This window comes from Xenopus laevis, chromosome 5L (genome assembly GCF_017654675.1).
Source record: "Xenopus laevis strain J_2021 chromosome 5L, Xenopus_laevis_v10.1, whole genome shotgun sequence".
Classification (NCBI taxonomy): domain Eukaryota; kingdom Metazoa; phylum Chordata; class Amphibia; order Anura; family Pipidae; genus Xenopus; species Xenopus laevis.
In genome coordinates this window covers 148329418-148350171 of record NC_054379.1, presented here as the reverse complement: position 1 = coordinate 148350171, position 20754 = coordinate 148329418, and the positions used below count along the sequence as shown (strand labels likewise).

Here is a 20754-nt window from a genome sequence, read left to right as displayed (position 1 = left end):
AAAGCAGTTCCATCCTAAAGTGCTGGCTCTTTCTGAAATCACATGACCAAGCAAAATGACCTGAGACACACCAATATTACAACAAAAAAATACACTTGCTGGTTCAGGAATGAAATTTTATATGGTAGAGTGAATTATTTGCAATGTAAACAGTGTCATTTACAAATAAAAATGACATCATAAAAATCATGACAGAATCTTTTTAAAACTGTGAGTAAAATAATGTGTTAAATGTAATTTGACTAAATCATCACTAGGTGTCAGCAGGAAAAAAGTTAAGTGTAATATCTATCTCCACCACTAGAGGAATTTGAGAACACCAGGTATAGGTATAGGGAAGGGTTACGCCCAGGGTGTGGTCTTTGTTCCCTGCAGGTGCAGTTATCTAGTTCTCCTAAAGTTCAGGCACTAGGTGCCTTAGCCAGAGAGGACTAGAGTAGCACAGGTAGCTGGTACCCCAACCAGAGGGCACTGGCAAGGTGTCAGGATTGCTGAAGGAGGGAGGTGGTACGAAGCAAATTCCTGATTGGGGCTAAGTGGAGGGACGTAGGACGGGCTGCTTGACGGGTAGGTAGTGCGCAATCCTTGGCAGGGGTTTGCAAGTCCAGTGGTTTTGTTGGGAATGTACTTCTTGTAACTGACAACCTGCATTGAGTAAAATTTAAACCTACATGTAACCATAAAGGAAAGTGAGTACTACTGTGCTGAACCAAATAAAACTTTCTGTTCAAGTTCCACTTCTGTGTGTTGTGCCCTTAAGAGTTGGACAAGGCCCTTACAAGCATGATGCTGAACTTCGCATACAGTTAGGCTTGCCACCTGTCAGGTTTTGACCCGGACAGCCCGGTATTTTGAGGGGCTGCCCGGGTCTATACTTCCTGCCCGGTTTTCCAAATAAGCAAATAAACCAGGCGGGATTCCCTTGATTGACACGGCGACCGGCCAATCGCTGATCTGTGTCATAGCCCCGCCCACTGACATAACGGATCCGCCCACTTACGTCATAAAAAAGTATAAATAATTGCAATTCTATGCTGAAATCCAGCTGTTTAACAGTTCTTCTCTTTCTGCATCATTTGAAATCCTGGCAGGGAAGGAGGGACTAAACACTGATGTTACAAATTGTAAGAACTTCTCCACAGCTTACAGACAGCATGCAGGAACTACATAACCCACAATGCATTGCACTGTGATGTTCTTTTCCTTATTGAAATCACATGTGCAGGAAATTGTGGGGTTTGGAGGATGCAGGCTGAGCACAGATGGCTGGTGATACAAAGTAACAGTAGTCAGCCAGCTCAGCAAAGTAGTCAGACAGATCAGCAGGAGAGCAGGGGGCTAGGCTTCGGGAACTGTCAGAAACCATTAAAAATCATGAAACATCTGCATATTGTTTAATTGATGTACAGTATATTGCAAAGTTGCTTGAAATTATGTTTACTTTTCAAAAAGCTTAAGTTATGTTTTTGTGGAGTTCCCCTTTAAATAATATAACATTTTGAATCTGTCTTTTGTTACCCTGGTTTTAAGGAAATGTACCCTGCTGGTTTGGGGAGGCTTAGCCTCCCCAAGACTTCATTAAAAGGGACAGAAAACTGTCTGCTCTGTTTATACTTGACTAAAACCAACAATATACAAGCAAATTTAAAGGGGTTGTTCAACTTTGAGTTAACTGTTAGTATGATGTAGAGAGTGATATTCTGAGACAATTTGTAACTGGGTTTATTTTTTTATTATTTGCTCTTTTTGAGTTATTGGCCGATATCTATTAGGCCAGTCTAAACATCCCATTAGGTGGGGGCCTGCTTAGGTGCCCATTATAATTTGATTGCTGGCCTGGAAGCCATAAGATAGGATCAGTTCTATTTGGACCATTATGTAGGTGGCCAAATCGTGCAAAGATACTAGATGGTATGATTCTCATTTGAAATCCCTCTTTGCCAATTTGGGGCACTAGAAAAGAGTCAGGTGCCTTTAATATGGAATATGGATTATAATAATTGATACCTTCAGTAGAATCTATATGTAATGCACTCTGATTAACAATTTACAAGGTTAAACCAGCAACTATGGTTTGTGTAAGGGGCACAATGCACTAATATTACAGATAAGTTTAGCTGCACCATCCAATCAAAGAATTCTAACATTCTGTCCAAATAAGTGGTTGAGTCTTATGCAAAAGGTTAAATAATAGCAATGCCATTGATATTGCAGCCAAATAATATATTCTATAGAAAACATTAAGATTAGAATGAAGTAAGAGACCCAAGTTGGGTGATAGTCTGGGTGCTAATGCCTGTAACCCCTTGCCAAGCTGAAGTGTTCCACTACTTTTCAAATTACAACATCACAGTCAGGTCAGAACTTCTCAAAAAGCAAATTAAATCCAACTCACCAGATAAGTTAAGTGGTCCCGGTGCAGAAGCATTAAGTGAGTGTTAAGGGGAAACATTAAACAGTTAAGTTTGCTATACACGGGCCGATAAAAGCTGCCGACAGGCAAAGTCGGCAGCTTATTGCTAGTGCATGGGGCCCTCCAAAGGGATTCCTCCAGCGTTATCTGGCAGAAAATCGGGCAGATGTCAATTGGGGAGGCTTAAAATTACCATAGATTGAGGACTGAATCAGTTTGTTGATGCTGTGCTCATTCCCACCTCCTGCATTCCTGGCCTTGTGATTCGATTGTTGAGCCCTAGGGCCCACAATCGGACCAGCCCAATATCATCCGCTCAAGGTGGGCATATCGGTGCAAGATCCCATCAAATGAGCGGATGGGATATGGCCATAGAAGCCACTTGATACATTTCCTGTCTACATGACCAAGTGCATCTTTCACCTGAAGTCAAAACAAAATTTCTACATTATAATTGCTTGTCAGTGGTCTGTTGGTAGTGCTCATTTAGCCTCATTAGCTTTCCTTTTGTCTGCCTTTTGCCTTCTTTTTGCTTTGATGTCGCAACAATTTCAGAGGAGCTGGCAGATATACTGTAGTTTACTGATCTGTTAATGTCTCGTAGTTTAAAGTTCCTTGAATGGACAGACCATTGGTTATTACAGAAAATCTTCATGGCTTCATGGTGTGGGCAAATAAATAGTGATGACTTCTTTATAATGAGTTTAAATTTCGCCTACTTCCTGGATATCTACTGTACTCTAGCAAACCTGCACTCTACAACCCCCCCTACTTGAAATAAATGAGATTTGCCGGAACTTTAGATGTGGATTCCCCCTCTTGTCATACATCGAAGTGACAGAAAGGTCATACAAATGGATAATTTATTTCTTGGTCGGGGTGGACCTCACTTCTGTAGAATCCTCAATGTATCAAGAGAAGGACTCATAACATTTACATTTTTATGTTGCCCGTTGTTTGCCATCTGTTGTTCTAAGCCTGCTGTTGATGGTACAGGTTCATAGCTGAAAGGACTTTACAGTTGGTATCACTTCCACTATGTTTCTGGACTTCACCACCAGTCATGTCCACTCTAATCATTCCGATTGTAAAGATTCTGTTCTTCTGCTATTTTGCTACTATGGATTATATTCCTGGTAGCTTTGGCACCAGACTTGCTTTTGGCACCAGACTTGCTTTTGGCACCAGACTGGTAGAACACCTGGCTAATTCATTTATTATAGAAGTTCTCCTGATCTGACCACAAATTGCTGCAAGCCAGCACACAAATAAGAAGTTTGACTCTGGTGTTTTCCAATAATTATATTCTCTACAAGTGCATGAATTTGCTAAACCTGTGGGTTTTGTTTACAATTTTCCACCCATACCCATGGCCCATGATCATAACAACTGCCAGGTTCCTCCAATGCTGCAAAAGATGTCCAATACTTCTCAAAGCAGCTGGGAACTGCTCACCCTTGGCATCTCTATCTGCCCCTGATACTGTGACCTGCTCATTCCTACAGGCGTGATTATGGTTCAGCCTCATTAAGCTTCGCAATCTTAGATGTGGGCAGTAAGTGAGTTCATCGTCGCTGTGATCAGTTACAGTCATTAGAATCCGATGACTGATTAGGACAAAGGTTCTCAGATGGGAGCAGCTTTAATTGTAATCAGCATAAGATCTATGCTCTTGGGACGTCATAAAGGTGTGACCGGTATACCAATGTTTTATGTATTTTCTGGGTTAAAATAATTGCATCTAATATAGAAAAGGTATATTTGTCATTGATATGGATTTTAGTTGCACATTAATGAGAACGTTACTGTAGGATGAGCTATAATAATAATAACTTATAACTGTTTGATGCTGTTTCTTCTTTCTGGTACATGCTAAGGTCATCATTTTTAATAATGTTGTTTTTTTGGCTTTGTGAGTGCTTTTTTCAGCCAAGTTGTCTCAAATAACACTGCATTTATAATCCAACCAAAATAGTTGGATGTTGCCAGAAGCATTCTCATGTAAAATTCAAAAGAGACAATACTGGGCATTATTTCAAAGATCTACATCTGCCTCGAACCCAGCCAACAACGAGAAAGTCATGTGTTCTTGTAACATGATAGCTTGAGGGGAAGCTACGTGTAGCCGGGTCTGATCTGGATGCACACGTAGGGATATTAGAATGGACTAAAAAAGGATAAAGATGTGTATGCTCTGAAGGGGAAAGTAAAGAGATTTTAATACCCCCCAGCCGAGTCTAACAGTGGCTCAAATGGGATGGAATATTTTTCTTAGTGGATGACACGGGAGGGCCCATTTATTGAAGGTTGAATTTTAGTGGTATTGGAGCTTTTTAAAACCAACAACACAAGTGTGAAAGCACTAGTCCAATCCTGAATCCATAAACATTGCAGTACTTCCAATTGATGATATTAAAATCGCCTTTATTTCACATATGGCAGAGCACTGGTCCAATGTCTGTACAGCAAGGTCTGTCATTTTTGTGAATTTTCCTTAAACTTTTGTGAAGGTTCTAGAAATGATGTCAAATGCATGTTGTCAAGTTTCCATGAGTGGGTGGAACTAAGAATTAGTACAGCTGGTGTTCTATGGTCTTACAATACTATCTTATATTTGTTAGAGCAAACGTCCCCAACCTTTTTCACCCATGAGCCACATTCAAATAATAAAAGATTTGGGGAGCAACAAATATTATGGGCGGTGCCAAATAAGGGATGTGATTGGCTATTTGGTAGGTCCAATGTGGACTGGCAGCCTACAGGAAGGTCTTTTAGGCAGTACGTCTGGTTTTTATACAACCAAAACTTGCCTCCAAATCATAAATTCAAAAATAAACACCTGCTAACCCTGGGGTGCTGCCCATGGAACTGGTGCTTTGGATACTGCTTGTATTGTTTATAGGCTTTTATGAGCATTATCTCTGAAGGGTTTGCATGTTCATAGATAAAAGCTGTTATACTGTGCACTTGCTTTTTCAGGATGTTCTCATTCATGTGTGTGTGATTTGTTCTAGCTGAAATAGAGCGACCCTATGAACAATGCCGCACCAGGATATTCTTCCAGTAACCATGTCTTTGAGTTCTCACCATTGCTTCATCATGTCTTTTCACAATGGTACCAAGTCAGCTGATCCTTTGTCCTCCTTTGCCCTTGATTTTTCTCGATATCATTTCTTTTCCAAGGACTCTGCTCAAAACACATTGATACTATTTCCATTTGAGCTTGAAAGCTTTTATAGACGATCCTGCTTGGTTTGCTTAAAGGAGAACTAAAGCTTGACTAAAGAAGTAGGCTAAAAATGTTGTATTTTATGGGGCAGATTTATTTAGGGTCGAATTGAAAATTCAAATATTCCATTTTTTTAATGGTCAAAACTCTCAATTGGAATTGTTAATTATCCAAACTCAATTCGAGTTTTAATTCGAATTTTGAGATTTATCATACTGTAAGAACTCAAATTCGACTATTCGCCACCTCAAACCTGACGTGTTCATGTATAAGTCAATGGGAGAGGTCCAGGCATCGATTTCGACATTTTATTAGCCTTCCTGACATTCAAGTTTTTTTCCGAGAAAAAACTCTAAACGAGTTTAGTCAAATGCGATTCGAGTTTTCGAGTTCGGAAAAATCATCCGAGTTTTAGATGTTCAATTTTTCTATTGAATAACCCCCCAATAGAATTTCTAGTATATTCGAATATAATAGAGTTTAAAAAAACTCACATGAATTTAAAATTCATCCTTTAAAAAATGTGCCTCTATGTGTTGTGCTTCTGTACCAGCCAAAGGCACCCACAGCCCTTTAGCAGTAAAGATCTGTGTCTCCAAAGATGCCCCAGTAGCTCCCCATCTTCTTTTCTGCTGATTCACTGCAAATGCTCTGTGCTGCTGTCACTTACTGAGCTTAGGGACCCACTCACAATATACAATACAGAATAGAAATGTCAAAATATAAGGCTGATTAGTAATTAATACAGGTAATTATTACATGGCAGCACAGAAACCAGTGCAATTAGCATCAGAATTTAATAATCAGCCCTGTAGCATCAGCTCTATAGTACAGACCAACCTCATTTTCTGCTTGATAATTAGTGACGAGCCCTAAGCTTAGCTTCTCAACAGCTGCTCAGAGCCCACTGAGCATGTGAGTGTCACAGACACTTTCCAAGATGGTGACCCCCTGTGACAAGTTTGAAGTCCTGGATCATTGCTGCTATTGACAAAATGAAACTTTGGGCTGGTGCCATAAGTTCGGAATATAAAATATGACATTTTTAGTCATATTCATCTTTAGGGTTTAGTTCACCTTTAACTTGCTGTATACGGCATACAATGTGATCCCAAGGCAGCAAAGTTATATTTCCTTATGCAGACCTTTTTGAATATGCCATGTTTAACATCGTTCCCATATAATGGCACCTGGGATGAATGCTGATCCTTATATGGAGAACTTAAATAGCACAGTGAAGTGTTATATCCTAGGGTAGGCTGCATTTGATGTAACTAGAGAGATAGTTTGATATCCAGTAGGATATAGATAAGTACATTTGTGATTTTAAGTGCATCAGCAAGATCGCGAGTAGATACACATAAATGCTCAAATGATTTAGTCTTATTTTTCATGACAGAAATAATACTCAACTGATTTCTGTGCAGAGATCACAGGTTTTGCCAATGCCCACGTATCAGCAAATGCTCTTAAAGGGCACCGGTCACCCTGCCTAATATATACAGTCTGCCTGGTGGTACAATAGTCTTTTTTTCTTTTTAAAAAAACTCCTCACCAGCTCCAGGTACAGGCGGCCATGTTGGGGCACATGCATGAGTGCTGCGTCTCGCTCATTATGCACATGATGCTTGTATGTGAGACTCGATCATTATGCACATGCGTTCCCATGTGTTCTGTGTACATCTTGAAGTATCTCATTATGAAATTGTCATGCGATGGTAAAGATCTCTCTGATGTACTTGCAATCCCAAATTTAATTATCTAAGGAATGCGCCCTTTAAACTGGCCCTTAAACACAGGCCTATCCTGTATTGCATTCAGCCTGTGTCGCCCCAATAGATGGAGACCATAATAGGGACCATACATAGCACAGTATGGCCACCTTTTTATTGTTCCATTTATTTAGGCCCCCGAACCATCGGAACAGCACTGGCTAACACGGTACAACAACTTCAACTGCAATAACAGCAGGAAAGGGACAGGAGCAGCAGTTCCAATTACTTCCTTATCTGCCAATGGCCGACCTGCTCGGTCGATGAGCTGACTATTATCCATGGTCCATAGAAATTGGTCAGGATTCATACAATTTTATCGGTGTATGTATGTCAGCTTTAGAGTCCAAAGGAAAAGGAGATGAAAATATAAACTGCAGTACAAATACTTCCATATTACTGTACATGGTATATTTTAAAAAGCTCAAGTTGCAGCCATTTATAATAACAATATCATCACTTAATAATAGCCTAAATATCCTGGACGTGTTTGTTTTGAAAATCATATCATTTAGGCTATTATTGAAGGCTCAGCACAAAATGAGTTCAGCATTGGGTCAAACACACAGTAATTGGACATTGATCTTTGGACGCAGTTGATCTTTAAGCTAGAAGTTATTATGAGATTCTTTTCCATCTCCTGTCGGAGTTCAGATATGCTTGCTCTGCTTTTTCAGGGGCCAATGTGAATAATGCATCATCTTTATAAAACTGATGTAGAATATGTTGACACAATGTAAATAATAATAATAATCATAAACAAAACATATTTCAAAACGATATAAATACACGGGTGATTTATTATTCATTGTAAACAGTGGTGGAAGTTGTCCGAGAACGGTGAACAATATCTGACAGTAACTCCATCCACACTACGCTTTCTGGCGGTTTTAGGTTTTTTTGTGATTGAGACCCCTTTCGGGGTTCATCATTTGGCTTTTCTTTCTTTACCCCCAAAAGAAAATGTAAACCTTATCTTGACAATGTTAAAAAACCCTTATGTATTTTGCAAATTTACTGTCAGGGCCTAGTGGATTTTGAAAGGTTGGAGTATGGACCAAGGAGGAAGCTGTATACAGAAATGTATTCAAAGGGCTGTATCCGAAGGGTTAAGAAAGTTTGTAGTCATATCCAGGCAAAAGATCAGGGCAGGCAGTGAATAGCAAAGTCAGGAGTCAAAGCAAGAAGGTCACGAACCAGGAAACAATAAAGAATTAAAGCACACCCATGAACACTCAGAAGTAGAACTTATATTCGAGCATTGAACCCGGGTCTCTGGTGTCTCTTTTTTTCAAATTTTTGTGCAAAAACGCGACGTGCTGAAATCAGCGATGCTGACATTTACTTGTTGGACAGGGTTCCAGAGATGAGGGCATGATGGAGGTGCAGATGAGGGGGTAATGTGGTGGGATCTAGGTGTTGTCAAGGTCCCATCCGTGCAGGCATTGCTTTGAGACATCTAGTGGAGAAACCCTAGATTTTTGGAACCTCTGTTCTATGACATGGTAATTCTCAATATACAAGTTGAAGAATTCTGAGTCTGGTCAGAGGGGAAAACTTAAATCAAGTGTATCTTTTACTAAAGAGGGTCCAACTCTAACGTAAAGCATGTCTAATGATACTAGCAAAGACACCTAGTCTTAAATAAGACATAGGAAGGTTACTGACATACCTAGGGTTAAGTGGCTCCGTCTTCCTGCCTTTGGATACCCATTGAATATGGAAGATGTGTCTGGATTGTCAGTTTATGGTCACGTGGGATAACTGGCAGGCTATATAAATAGGGTCCCTTTTGCATAAATAGGGTATACTTTTCCCATGCACACGTAGGCTTGTGTGGCATTCACCATAGACTGGCATGGTAATTTGCAAAGTTCAAGATGTTCCTTTTGGTTGCTCTGTATTTTGAATTCCCACTACATTCTCTCAGACTTCTTCAACTGTCAATGTTTGAGCCAAATCATTATGAGAATCTAACTTTCTGCCACCAATAATCCCGTAATATCATTCTTAGGAATGAGGGCTCATGGTTTATACCAGGTGTGAATTACAAAACATCCAAACCCTAGGGCACAGCTAGCCAAATTAAACATGAAATAGTTGTTGTGCTGTCCTAAAATCTAAGGTAAGAAGAATTTCACCGGCACACAGGAATTGTAGTAGCAGGGCAAGCCCTTGGACTGTCCTAAAATCTCCAACACCTTGTAAACTGAAATGAAATATGTGAATGTATTGCTACATGCATGGCTATTGCATTTGTGTTGCACAGTAAAGGGAGGTGCAAAAGTACAAAACAGTACATTGGAAATCCTTCATAGCACATACACAACGTCGATATTTTTGCAAGAACACAAATTCCTAGAGACACACCGCTCCTATGTTTATTTGTTTTACCTACACCAAACCCAACAAACCAAAAAAAATATATAAAAATATAGGACATAAACCTCTTACAAAGAGCTTATAGCTAAGTGTCACATGCATTATATCCATATAACATAAAGGAAAGGGAAATGGCGTGTATGCAATAACACAAATAAATCATTATGGTGCTTTGGATTCTATTGATCCCATCCCAACATTCATAGCCATCATCTACTCTAATACAACAAGATAAAGTTGTATAAAAAGCTCCACCGTATGTGATGTCTGGTAATTTGTTTGCAGGAAGAGCTTTTATGGTAAAACAATCATAGATTACAAACACTAATCAATCTGAAAAGCTGCCTCCTCCATGAAGCATATACACTTGGCTCCCGTAATGTTGATATGTATCGGATCTACCAGACCGCAGCAGTGCACTTAGCACAAGTATAATTCAAATGGCAGCAATGTACTGGCAAGAAGGATACTTATCATGTTAGTGTGGCCTATTCCATTTTGTTTTCTGAAATACAGCATTCGTAAGAATGGGCTGAATCCCAAACCGAATCTGAATTTGCATATGCAAATCAGAGACAGGAAGGTTCAAAGAGAACCTTCGTGACAAAAAGTCATGTGATTTTAAAGATTCAGATTCGGTTTGGCCAGGCAATTGGATTTGGTTGAATCCTTCTGAAAAAAGCCAAATCTCAAACTGGGTCCTGGATTTGGTGTATCCCTACTTTTTATATTATTCACGGGGGGTGTATTTCCTCACCATCTAACATCCATGTCTTATTTGCAGCATAGCAGGTCATAAAACAGTCACAAAAAGTAGAAGCTCAATGGGGCCTGGGAGCACATGCCCAGACCTTTAGCTTGAGGAGATAACTGATCTCCAGGAGAATGGGCTGCTGCTCACAAAAAACCCACGACCAGGCATTGTAAAAGAATAGCAGACTTTACTACAGGAACATATAAAGAACAGACAACCTTACGCGTTTCATGCTTCAAAGCACTTATTCATAGACTCATGACTAATAAAGTCTTTTACAACGCCTGGTTGTGGGGGGTTTCTGCGAGTGCCAGATGTTAAATTGCCACCCTAGAGAAAGCCAGAAGTGGAAAGACAGTGTTGTTGCAGCTAATCATCAATATATCTATTTTCCTACTTTCTCCTCCAATAACATCGGAATGAACCCCCTCCCCCACGGAAAAACAGCTGTTTTATGATAAAAAAAAATACATTTTTTTAGCACACATATCTAATTATGGCTGCAATCGCTACACTTCTATCAATGAGTTATTTTATACCTTTAACTTGAATGGGACTTCCAGTGGGTGTGCTCAGTGCCCAAGTGAATAGGACACAGTACTCGCCTGGTAGCATTGTTTTGTTTGCTGCCAGTGATAAAAACTCTACATGCACTGTAGCCCAAAAGCGAATAAAGTAATAAATCAGCGAGTGTTGTTCTATGCTCATTTACAGAACAAAATATGTACGTTAATAGGATGGAGGTTTATTTCCTGTTCCATTTTACTGTATCTCACCAGCTGCTTATCTTTGAATTACAGACGCATGCCAAGTCTACTGGAGTATTTAAGTTACAACTGTAATTTCATGGGTATCCTGGCAGGCCCACTATGCTCATATAAAGACTATATTGCTTTCATTGAAGGCAGATCATATCATCTGAAACAGTTCGAAGCCAACGGGAAAGAAGACCCAAAGCACGAACAAAAAGAACCTTGTCCAAATGTAAGGATGTTTTTCTTTCCATTTCCTTCAACCCCGTTTCCTGCAGCCATCCATGCAATTCCGGCACGACGGCTCAAATGCTGACTGATGCTTAATCCTAACAGAATAAGCCGTGTTAGATATAAATGTTTAATTATATCATGTTTGTGTGGTTAGTATTCACTAATGAGTTCATTTCAGCAGTGAAAGTTCAAATGTTGTATTAGTAATTAATTTGTCTAAATGCATAATGGAGAAATGGAGATAATTTCATTATGCTAATTCAGTTCATGGGTAACATTCTGATACAGCCATTAGTTAATGGGTGTATCCTGTGATATTTAAATAACTAAACCCTAAGAATGAATATGGCTAGAAATGCCTTCATTTATATTACGAAGTTACTGCACCAGTCTTGAGGTTCAGTCTGTCAATAGTAGTAATGATACAGGCCTTTTTAAGGTGTCACAGGAGCTCCCCATCTTGGATTTTGTTAGGAGTGTCAGTGACACTGCACATGCTCAGTATGCTCTGAGCTGCTGTTGAAAATCTAAGTTTAGGGGTCATCCCAATTGCCACCAGCCCATATCAAAGGGGCCAGAAGGTGTCAACCCTACCCACAGTTCTGCCATAAGATTTCACATAGACAAATACAAGAACATACCTCCCAACTGTCCCGTTTTGAGCGGGACAGTCCCTCTTTTGACAGCTCAACCCACAGTCCTGTGTTTGAACTGGAAAGTCACGATTTCTCTGCACTGAAGAGCCAGAAAAGAGACAATGTTTCTAACTTAATTAGAAACAAAAGATACATTTGTAACAGTTTTGTCCCTTGGGAGAAGTTAGAGCCTAAAGGGATACTGTCATGGGAAAACATGTTTATTTCAAAATAAGTTAATAGTGCTGCTCCAGCAGAATTCTGCACTGAAATCCATTTTTCAATAGAGCAAACAGATTTTGTTATATTCAGTTTTGAAATCTGACATGGGGCTAGACATATTGTCAGTTTCGCAGCTGCCCCCAGTCATGTGACTTGTGCTCTGATAAAATCCAGTCACTCTTTACTGCTGTACTGCAAGTTGGAGTGATATCAGCCCCCTCCCTCCCCCCCCCCCCCCCAGCAGCCTAACAACAGAACAATGGGAAGGTAACGAGATAGCAGCTCCCTAACACAAGATAAAAGCTCCCTGGAAGACCTAAGAACAGCACTCAATAGTAAAAGCCAAGTCCCACTGAGACTGATTTAGTTACATTAAGTAGGAGAAATAACAGCCTGCCAGAAAATAGTTCCATCCTAAAGTGCAGAGCACAAGTTACATGACTTGGGCCAGCTGGGAAACTGACAATATGTCTAGCCCCATGTCAGATTTCAAAATTGAATATAAAAAAATCAGTTGAAAATGGATTTCAGTGCAGACTTCTGCTGGAGCAGCACTAATTCACCTTCATAAGTAAAACTGTAATACAACATATAAACTACAGAAATGTGTTCAAACTTTCATAACCTGGAACATTTTGTAAAATGGGCATGGTAATTAGGGGGTGTGGCTGCAAAAAGGGGCGTGGCCAACACTTTCACCACGCTCCACGCAGCAAATTTTTCTGTCCCTCTTTCCATTTCCAGAATGTTGGGAGGTATGCAAGAGGCCCTCTGCACTAAACCTATCATCAATATATTAAAGACATTGAAACATTTTGTACCTTAAACTACTAAAAATGCCTTCAGATTTACCTGCAATGATTCTTTTTTTTTTCCTATATAAGCACCCCCTCTATAGATTCTGCCCTAAACATTGGCCTATGAATTCCTTTATAAAGCAATGGCTATTACTCTAGAATTCCATGGGGAAAAGTTGCATTGTGGATAAAAAACATGGTTATTTGTATCAGAATTTTGTTTAGTGGATAAGGGTTCATTGTTATTTATGTGCCTGGTTGTTTTTCTGCCAAAGCATAATTCCGCACATGTCCCAATGCTAGAGGAGTGGCTGTAATTCTCCATGACATTTGGCTGTTTGCTGCAGCAGACGTGCCGGCACAAGCTTGTTATGATTATGAGAATCCAGACATATTTTCACTTCTTCCACAGAACACACCCTGGGACATTGTAACTCAGCCCATTCTTATCTTCTGTGTCTGGGTATTTGTATTGGGTTTCATGCTGGTACAGGTATGGTATCTGTTATGCAGATAGCCCACGATTAAGTGCCTTTGTGGGTATGAAACGCGTAGGGCAGGTGGAGATGCAGGTATACTTTTTTAACTTTGACTAATAAAGATATTTTTTAACTAAAATATTTTGGTCCTGTGGAACCCTTTGAGTGCCGGACAGCCCTGCTCATTTTGTCGCATATCTGTTACCCGGAAACCCAATATCCAGAAAGCTCTGAATTACGGAAAGGCAATCTCCCATAGAATCCATTATAATCAGATAATCCAAATTTTTAAAACGAATCTTCCTTTTTCTCTGTAGTAATAAAATAGTGCCTTGTACTTGATCCCAACTAAGATATAATTAAAGGAACAGTAACACCAAAAACTGAAAGTGTTTTAAAGTAATGAAAATATCATGTACTGTTGCCCTGCACAGGTAAAACTGATGTGTTTGTTTCAGAAACACTACTATAGTTCATATAAACAAGCTGCTGATTAGCAATGGTGGAAATTGAAAAACGGCAAAATGGCACAGGTTAACTAATGGATAACAGATAACACCATTATGTTCTACAGAGCTTATCTGCTGTGTAACTTGAGCCTTTTCTCCTGTGAATGGCTGCCCCCATTGCTACACAGCAGCTTATTTATATAAACAATAGTAGTGTTTCTGAAGCAAACACATCAGTTTTACTAGTGCAGGGCAACACTGCATTATATTTTTATTACTTTAAAACAATTACATTTTTTGACGTTACTGGCCTTTTAATCCTTATTAGAAGCAAAACTAGCCGATTGGGTTTATTTAATGTTTATATGATTTTCTAGTAGATTTAAGGTAGGAAGGTATAAATAACAGAAAGATCTTTTATCCGGAAACCCCGAGGTTCTGAACATTCTGAATAACAGATCCCATACCTGTGATAATCTCGAGTAGCAGTTGTCAAGCCTTCCATATTCTTATCAAAGTCAACTCCCAGTTCTTTCCCATGACAAACATCACTAACCAGTTGTCTGCCCCATTACACACAAATGGGGTGGAGAAAAAGCAGCAGATAAAATTTGGATGCAGGGTTTAATTTCAGTGTAAAACATACTGTAGAAAGAGTGCAGAGTGGTCTTGGGGATATACTCTGACATCAGTAACAGTCACCTTGTTATAGTTCCAGGGGTATACAGGGCAGCAATAAATACTCACCCACATTGGCTTCTTTATCTCATAATAAGGTTCAACGTGAGCTCAGGACTTCTTCATAAAATGGTTCAACGTGAGCTCAGGACTTGTCCTTAACATGCTTCTTTGTTACTGTTTTAATAATATAAACATAGTTTTTTGTTATTTTTAGTATGAAAAACTAAAGTGCTATATTTTTCCAAATAAGTAATTTTGAAATGAGGGGGTAGTAAATTGGAGGTAGTTCCTGGCTGGTGCAATAAACCCACTTAATTGGGTGGTTCATTTTCAAGTTAACATTTAGTATGCTATAGAATGGCCAATTCTACGCAACTTTTAAATTGGTCTTCATTATTTATTTTTTATATTCCATTGTTTCTCTGATTCGTTGCAGCTTTTAAATGGGGGTCACTGACCCCATCTAAAACACAAATGCTCTGTAAGGCTACACATGTATTCTTTGTATTACTTGTCTTTCTATTCAGGCCTCTCATATTCATAATCCAGTCTTGTATTCCAATCAATGCATGGTTGCTCAGGTCATTTGGACCCTAGCAGCCAACTGCTGAAATTGCAGACTGGAGAGCCTCTGATTAAAAAGCTAAATCGATCAGAAAGTACACTGAGCCCCCTTAGATCAAACATGGTTTATGCTATTTTTTGTTTTTACACATGAGCTGAAGCAATGTTCTGTGCAAAATTCTAAGATAATTATAGGGAAAATACATGAAGTCAAAACCCTACTCATAAAAAATATACACATATCTTTGAAGAACGCTGAATGCAAAGGGAACAAAGCCACAGCTAATGATAACTTAGTACTGAATATATTTTTACATATCAATAGGCCCTGGATCACTTTATTTAGTTCCAAAGTAGTTTAGACCATGTTATTGTGCCATGGAGGAATCAGGAATCATTGGGGCTCACTAGGCCTGTCTGGATAGAGCAGGGGTCCTCAACTGTGAGGCACATTCAAATGTAAAAAGAGTTGGGAAGCAACACAAGTATGAAGTCCCTGGGAGTGCCAAATAAGGGCTCTGATTGGCCATTTGGTAGAACCTATGTGCAGCCTACAGTAGACTCAGTGTAGTTTTTATACAACCAAAACTTGTCCACAAGCCTGGAATTCAAAAATAATCACCAACTTTGAGGCCACTGAGAAAAACATCCAAGGGTTTGGCGAGCATCATGTTGTTCATGAGCCACTAGTTGGGGGTCACAGAATTAGAGTAACCCAAATGACTGCTCACTCCTTTTGTATTAGTCCTGGGCCCCAGTTAGGACTGGGCTCCTGTCTGTCCAGCCAACTCCTGTTTTCACCCTAGTGGTGTCCCTGGTGGGTGGATCAGAAGGCGCATATGCTTCACTCTGTTGTCATAAACATATACCCAGTCGAGACTGTGGTGCCATTGGGTTAGTCTTTCCAAGCTTTCTAGGTCAGGTGGCTTGAACGGAATAGCTTGCTAGGAGCATCCTTTCATTGAGCAAATAAAGGGATACTATTGAACTACTTCTGATTATCACATGTATTTGCTGCAGCGTGTGACAAAACTTTCAGTGGAATGTCAAGATATTTGCCCCATTGATAAGATCAACTATCAGCTAGTATTTGCTTTATTGCTTTTCTAGGGATCCTTGGAAGGTTGACATTCTACATGTCTATTGCAGATAGCAGAATATACAGAAGAGCTGGGGGCAGATCGAGACATGATGGGGGCAGTTAGAAACATGATCACTCTTTTCATACAGTTTCCTTCTTTGTCTTTCAGGCGGCTGTTATTCAAAAAGTGGTCGTCTGTGCCGTCTCCTTAGCATTTTACATGACGGCCACGCGGATATTGCCAGTGGAATACAACATCGATGAACAATTTCAGGAGACATCATCTGCCCTCACAAGGATCATTTATCTCTACTTGTCTTTAATGGCTGCAAGACCAAAGTACTATTTCGCATGGACACTTGGTAAGATGCTGCGTGAAATCAGACGGAGGCTGCCATCTTGTGGCATTCCTCTTAACTTGGGACGTAGGAATGTTTTGTTTCTTCTCTACGTGTGAACAAAGCAGGAGGGGAAATTTATTTCAGGGGTGTTGTGGGCTCCAATTACACTGAACAAGGTGTGGGCTCCTTCTATTACACTGAAATTCTGGAAACCAGTGGCGTAACTAAATGTTACTGGGCCCCACAGCAGATTCATTTTAGGCCCCCCAACATATCTAGAGGTTATCCTGTTTTACCAATACTGTATATATATTGAAATTGCTCAATAATTAGGGAATCGTGGGGCCCCCTATACCTCCTTGGCCCCCCAGCAGCTGCAGGGTCTGCTTCCTCTGTAGTTACACCCCTGCTGGAAACAAATGGTGCATTGTGGGGACACATCAATGTTTGCACTTACTGTCTGTAAATTAAACTTTAAATACTTTATATGATAAATAAGTTCACAGGTGTACTTTACAGACAGGCAGGATCATAGTTACACTAAGTGGTATTACGAGCACAGTGATACAGCCCTGGATTGTAGGGCCCAAACAGTGGTGCTCCTAGGGATTCAAAACCTGATCTTTATAACTTAAGCCCATCATGCCTGGGGTAATAATCATACTAAGCCTGTAACTGCTCTACTGGATAGCCTAAGTGTAACTTTAATTTCTAGACTGACTTACATATAGGAGCTAGCCTTCATTCTTAGTGGTACTTGTTCAAAGCATCCCTCCTCTCCACCTTCCACTGAGGTTCACTTAATGCTTCTGGCACACCAGTCCTCATCAACAAATCATCATTTGGCACCACCAGTGATTTAACATTCCTTCTCCTTTAAGACAGCAGTCCCCAAACTGGGTAGCTGGTTCAGTAGGCGAACCAGGGAGAAGTGCCTGAGAGAACCCAGTCTCAATATAATTTGGGCAAAATTTGTTCTCTTAGATGGTCCTGGTTAAACTTTGGATGAATAAAACATAAAGGAAGACATTAATATGATACATAATTACTTGACTCACCAGCATCACAATGTGGTCCAAGTGCTCCAGCCCTTCAGCTTAGGGGAGTGAATGAAACCAAAGAAGTGCATAAAGGGATAGGCACACAGAAGATCCACATAAGCCAGGTCATCAAAATCAAGTACTAAAAAGTTAAAAAATTTTATCTATACCATCATTACTGCAGTCTTACGTGTTTCGTGCCTATAGGGCTCTTAATCATAGACTTTAGATGAACATGTTGGCTGTCCTAGATACTCAGAATCATGGCTGATACAGCAATTTTTTCATATTTAACTTTGTTACGATTTAAGGTTGGCTGTGACATAATGTAAGAGCTTAAAAGGGACCATGAACTAAAAAATCTAAAAAGCACCTGTTTAAATTCTTTTTATGACATCTGGCCCTCAAATATGCTGTGTAAATAACTGGTTCAAATCTTGTTCCTTTTAGCTGATGCTATCAATAATGCTGCAGGGTTCGGTTTCCATGGCTACGATAAGAATGGAGAAGAAAACTGGGATTCAGTGTCGAATTTAAATATTAAGCAAATAGAGGTAGGTGGTCATTGCATTTATGAACCTTAGGGTTATGGCTCACCAGGTAATCATATTGTCATAGGCCAAGTTTAACGCTACCCATGGTATTTTCCATCAATGACAAGCAGCTACAAAAGATCTATGGAATTTTGATCCTAAATACTATTAGCAATGGTCCAACAAACCTGAAAAATGTCAGTATCACTTTAAAGTGTATATTTACACACTCATGGCCTCATTTACAAAAACAGAAAGTGTCAGACTGGGGAGCCCATGCCCCACTGGAGGTAACCACCTGAAGGGCTCATCACCCCAGCCATTGGCTGCCTCACCCTTCTTCACAACGACCTTCTGAAAATTTGCCAATCCTCCCATCCAGGTCAGGCAACAGGCCAAGGGTGTTGTGACCCTCCGAGTTTTCTCCCAGTGTCCCACCTGCCCAGTCAAAAGGCTCCAATACAGTTTATGTTTTGACCCAAGGCACAACTCTTTGTGTTCCTCACACTTACTCACTGTACAGAGCTACCTACATTAGACATACATTATTCTCTATATAAAGGATTGGCTCAAGAAACCTTCCCATGATACGTTTTATGGAAAGCTGAAACTGTTCTAGTTTCTACCAGCACTGATTATACATCATTTTGCCTTCACAAGTGGTTTGCATCTTCTAAAGTCATTCTGAACAATGCAAAGTCCCGTCCATGTTACAGGTCCAGCTCTTACACGAGTATTTACAGCAACGCATTAGTCTAACAACAAACCAAGGTTTACATTTGCATTTGGCATATGAATGGAAAATGTCAGAAAGTCATCAGACGCATAATCCCTGTAATTGGATCAGCCGTTAGTTTATAGTGAGCGCCGAGCCTTTTCCATCTGTAGATACAAAGAAGCATGGATGGAGCTGAAATTGTTATAACACCATGCTAAATTATTTCAAACTCCCACAGTCTCCCTGTACATCAGTCCATTTGAAATACTGAGCTGCAATAGCTAGAATATTTAGAACTGAACTGAGAACTGATGTTATTCCTAATGAAAAACCTTAAATTGGTTTTTGTTTTTGCATTGCAGTTCTCAACTAGCTTTAAGATGTTTATCGATAACTGGAACATCCAGACGGCAGTTTGGCTCAAGAGGTAGGTGAGCATCAGGGGAACGACTCTATACTGTTTATGGCTGGAGCTGGAGGTCCAATGGAAGGCCTTGTGTTACAAGCGTGCTTTCTTCTGTTGTATCCATGCGGGGGCTAGATAGAAAAGAGAAAGTTAATGTTAGTGATGCAGGAAGCATCTCCTGATGATTCGCCTCTCAGTTCTATTGTTCCTGTCATATTAAGCAATAGAGTAGGGGAGCATCAGGGGAAGCTTCTTATCTCAGTAAATTAAACTTTAGTCATTCTGTCAGCCCACCCAGTCTGAACAGCAAAGGGAGCTCTGAGCAGTTGGTGGGTACATAAACTGTATCAATTTAGAGCAGTTAACAAGTCGTTGTCCCCACCCAGAGCTGCTTCAGAAAGACATAAGAAGGTGAAAGATGAAACTTTATACTTCAATATTAGAAAAACAGTCACAAATATCAATAGAAAACTAACATTTGATTTCTGCTTCTTATATAATAACAATATGTATGATTTTAGGCACTTTTGCCTTTATGGGGGTTTATTGGGGTAGTCATTAACTGCCTGCAAGTAGTATCAGCTATTTGTGGATGTCACTAAATACTGTGCTTCATTCTATTCCCTCAGAGTCTGTTATGAGCGAGCCACATACAGTGCCACTGCACAGACCTTCTTGCTGTCAGCTATTTGGCATGGAGTGTACCCCGGGTATTACCTGACCTTTTTCACTGGGAGCCTGATGACCCTGGCTGCAAGAAGGGTAAGGAAGGTGTTTTCAGAGCTATTACATCCTGATGGAATAATATACACACACCAAGAGCTCAGAACTGATATTGTATTCTCATCTGTATGAATGAAGAGACGGGTGTGCTGATTAACAAATAGAGGTGCAAATGCCAAGAGCAGCCAATCAGCCATAGGTTTTGACCAGGTTACTATTAGTGGAAAAATGAAAGCAAAGGCCTGATTGGTGATAGCTAGTGGCAAGTGTAATTTAAACTAATCTGCAAGACCAGGACTGTCCAACTGGAGCAGTGTTGGACTGGAGCATTGGAGGCCCACCAGAGCATGCGACACCAAGGGACCCTCTCGCACCCACAAAGAGCCTCCCTACGCACATGTCCATGTCGTGTCACATCCACTTACCTCCTTTGTTCTGTAAACTTTGAGGAAGTGGCTGGATGGGGAGTGGGCCTGGGTTGGCAAGGCCCACTGGATTTTCTCCCTTTGTCCTGCCTGCCAGTCCGACCCTGAACTGGAGGTACGCAGG

General features: G+C 40.2%; 1 protein-coding gene across 1 annotated transcript in view; it reads left to right on the top strand.

The window, feature by feature from the left end:
* Positions 1 to 20754, top strand: part of LOC108717172 (lysophospholipid acyltransferase 2) — a 122592-nt gene that overhangs the window by 87777 nt on the left and 14061 nt on the right. Inside the window, exons 7-11 of the mRNA XM_018264004.2 lie at positions 11351 to 11534; positions 16614 to 16806; positions 18276 to 18379; positions 19439 to 19503; positions 20112 to 20244. Of these exons, the coding sequence (XP_018119493.1) occupies positions 11351 to 11534; positions 16614 to 16806; positions 18276 to 18379; positions 19439 to 19503; positions 20112 to 20244 (679 nt within the window). The remainder of the gene's footprint in view (positions 1 to 11350; positions 11535 to 16613; positions 16807 to 18275; positions 18380 to 19438; positions 19504 to 20111; positions 20245 to 20754) is intronic.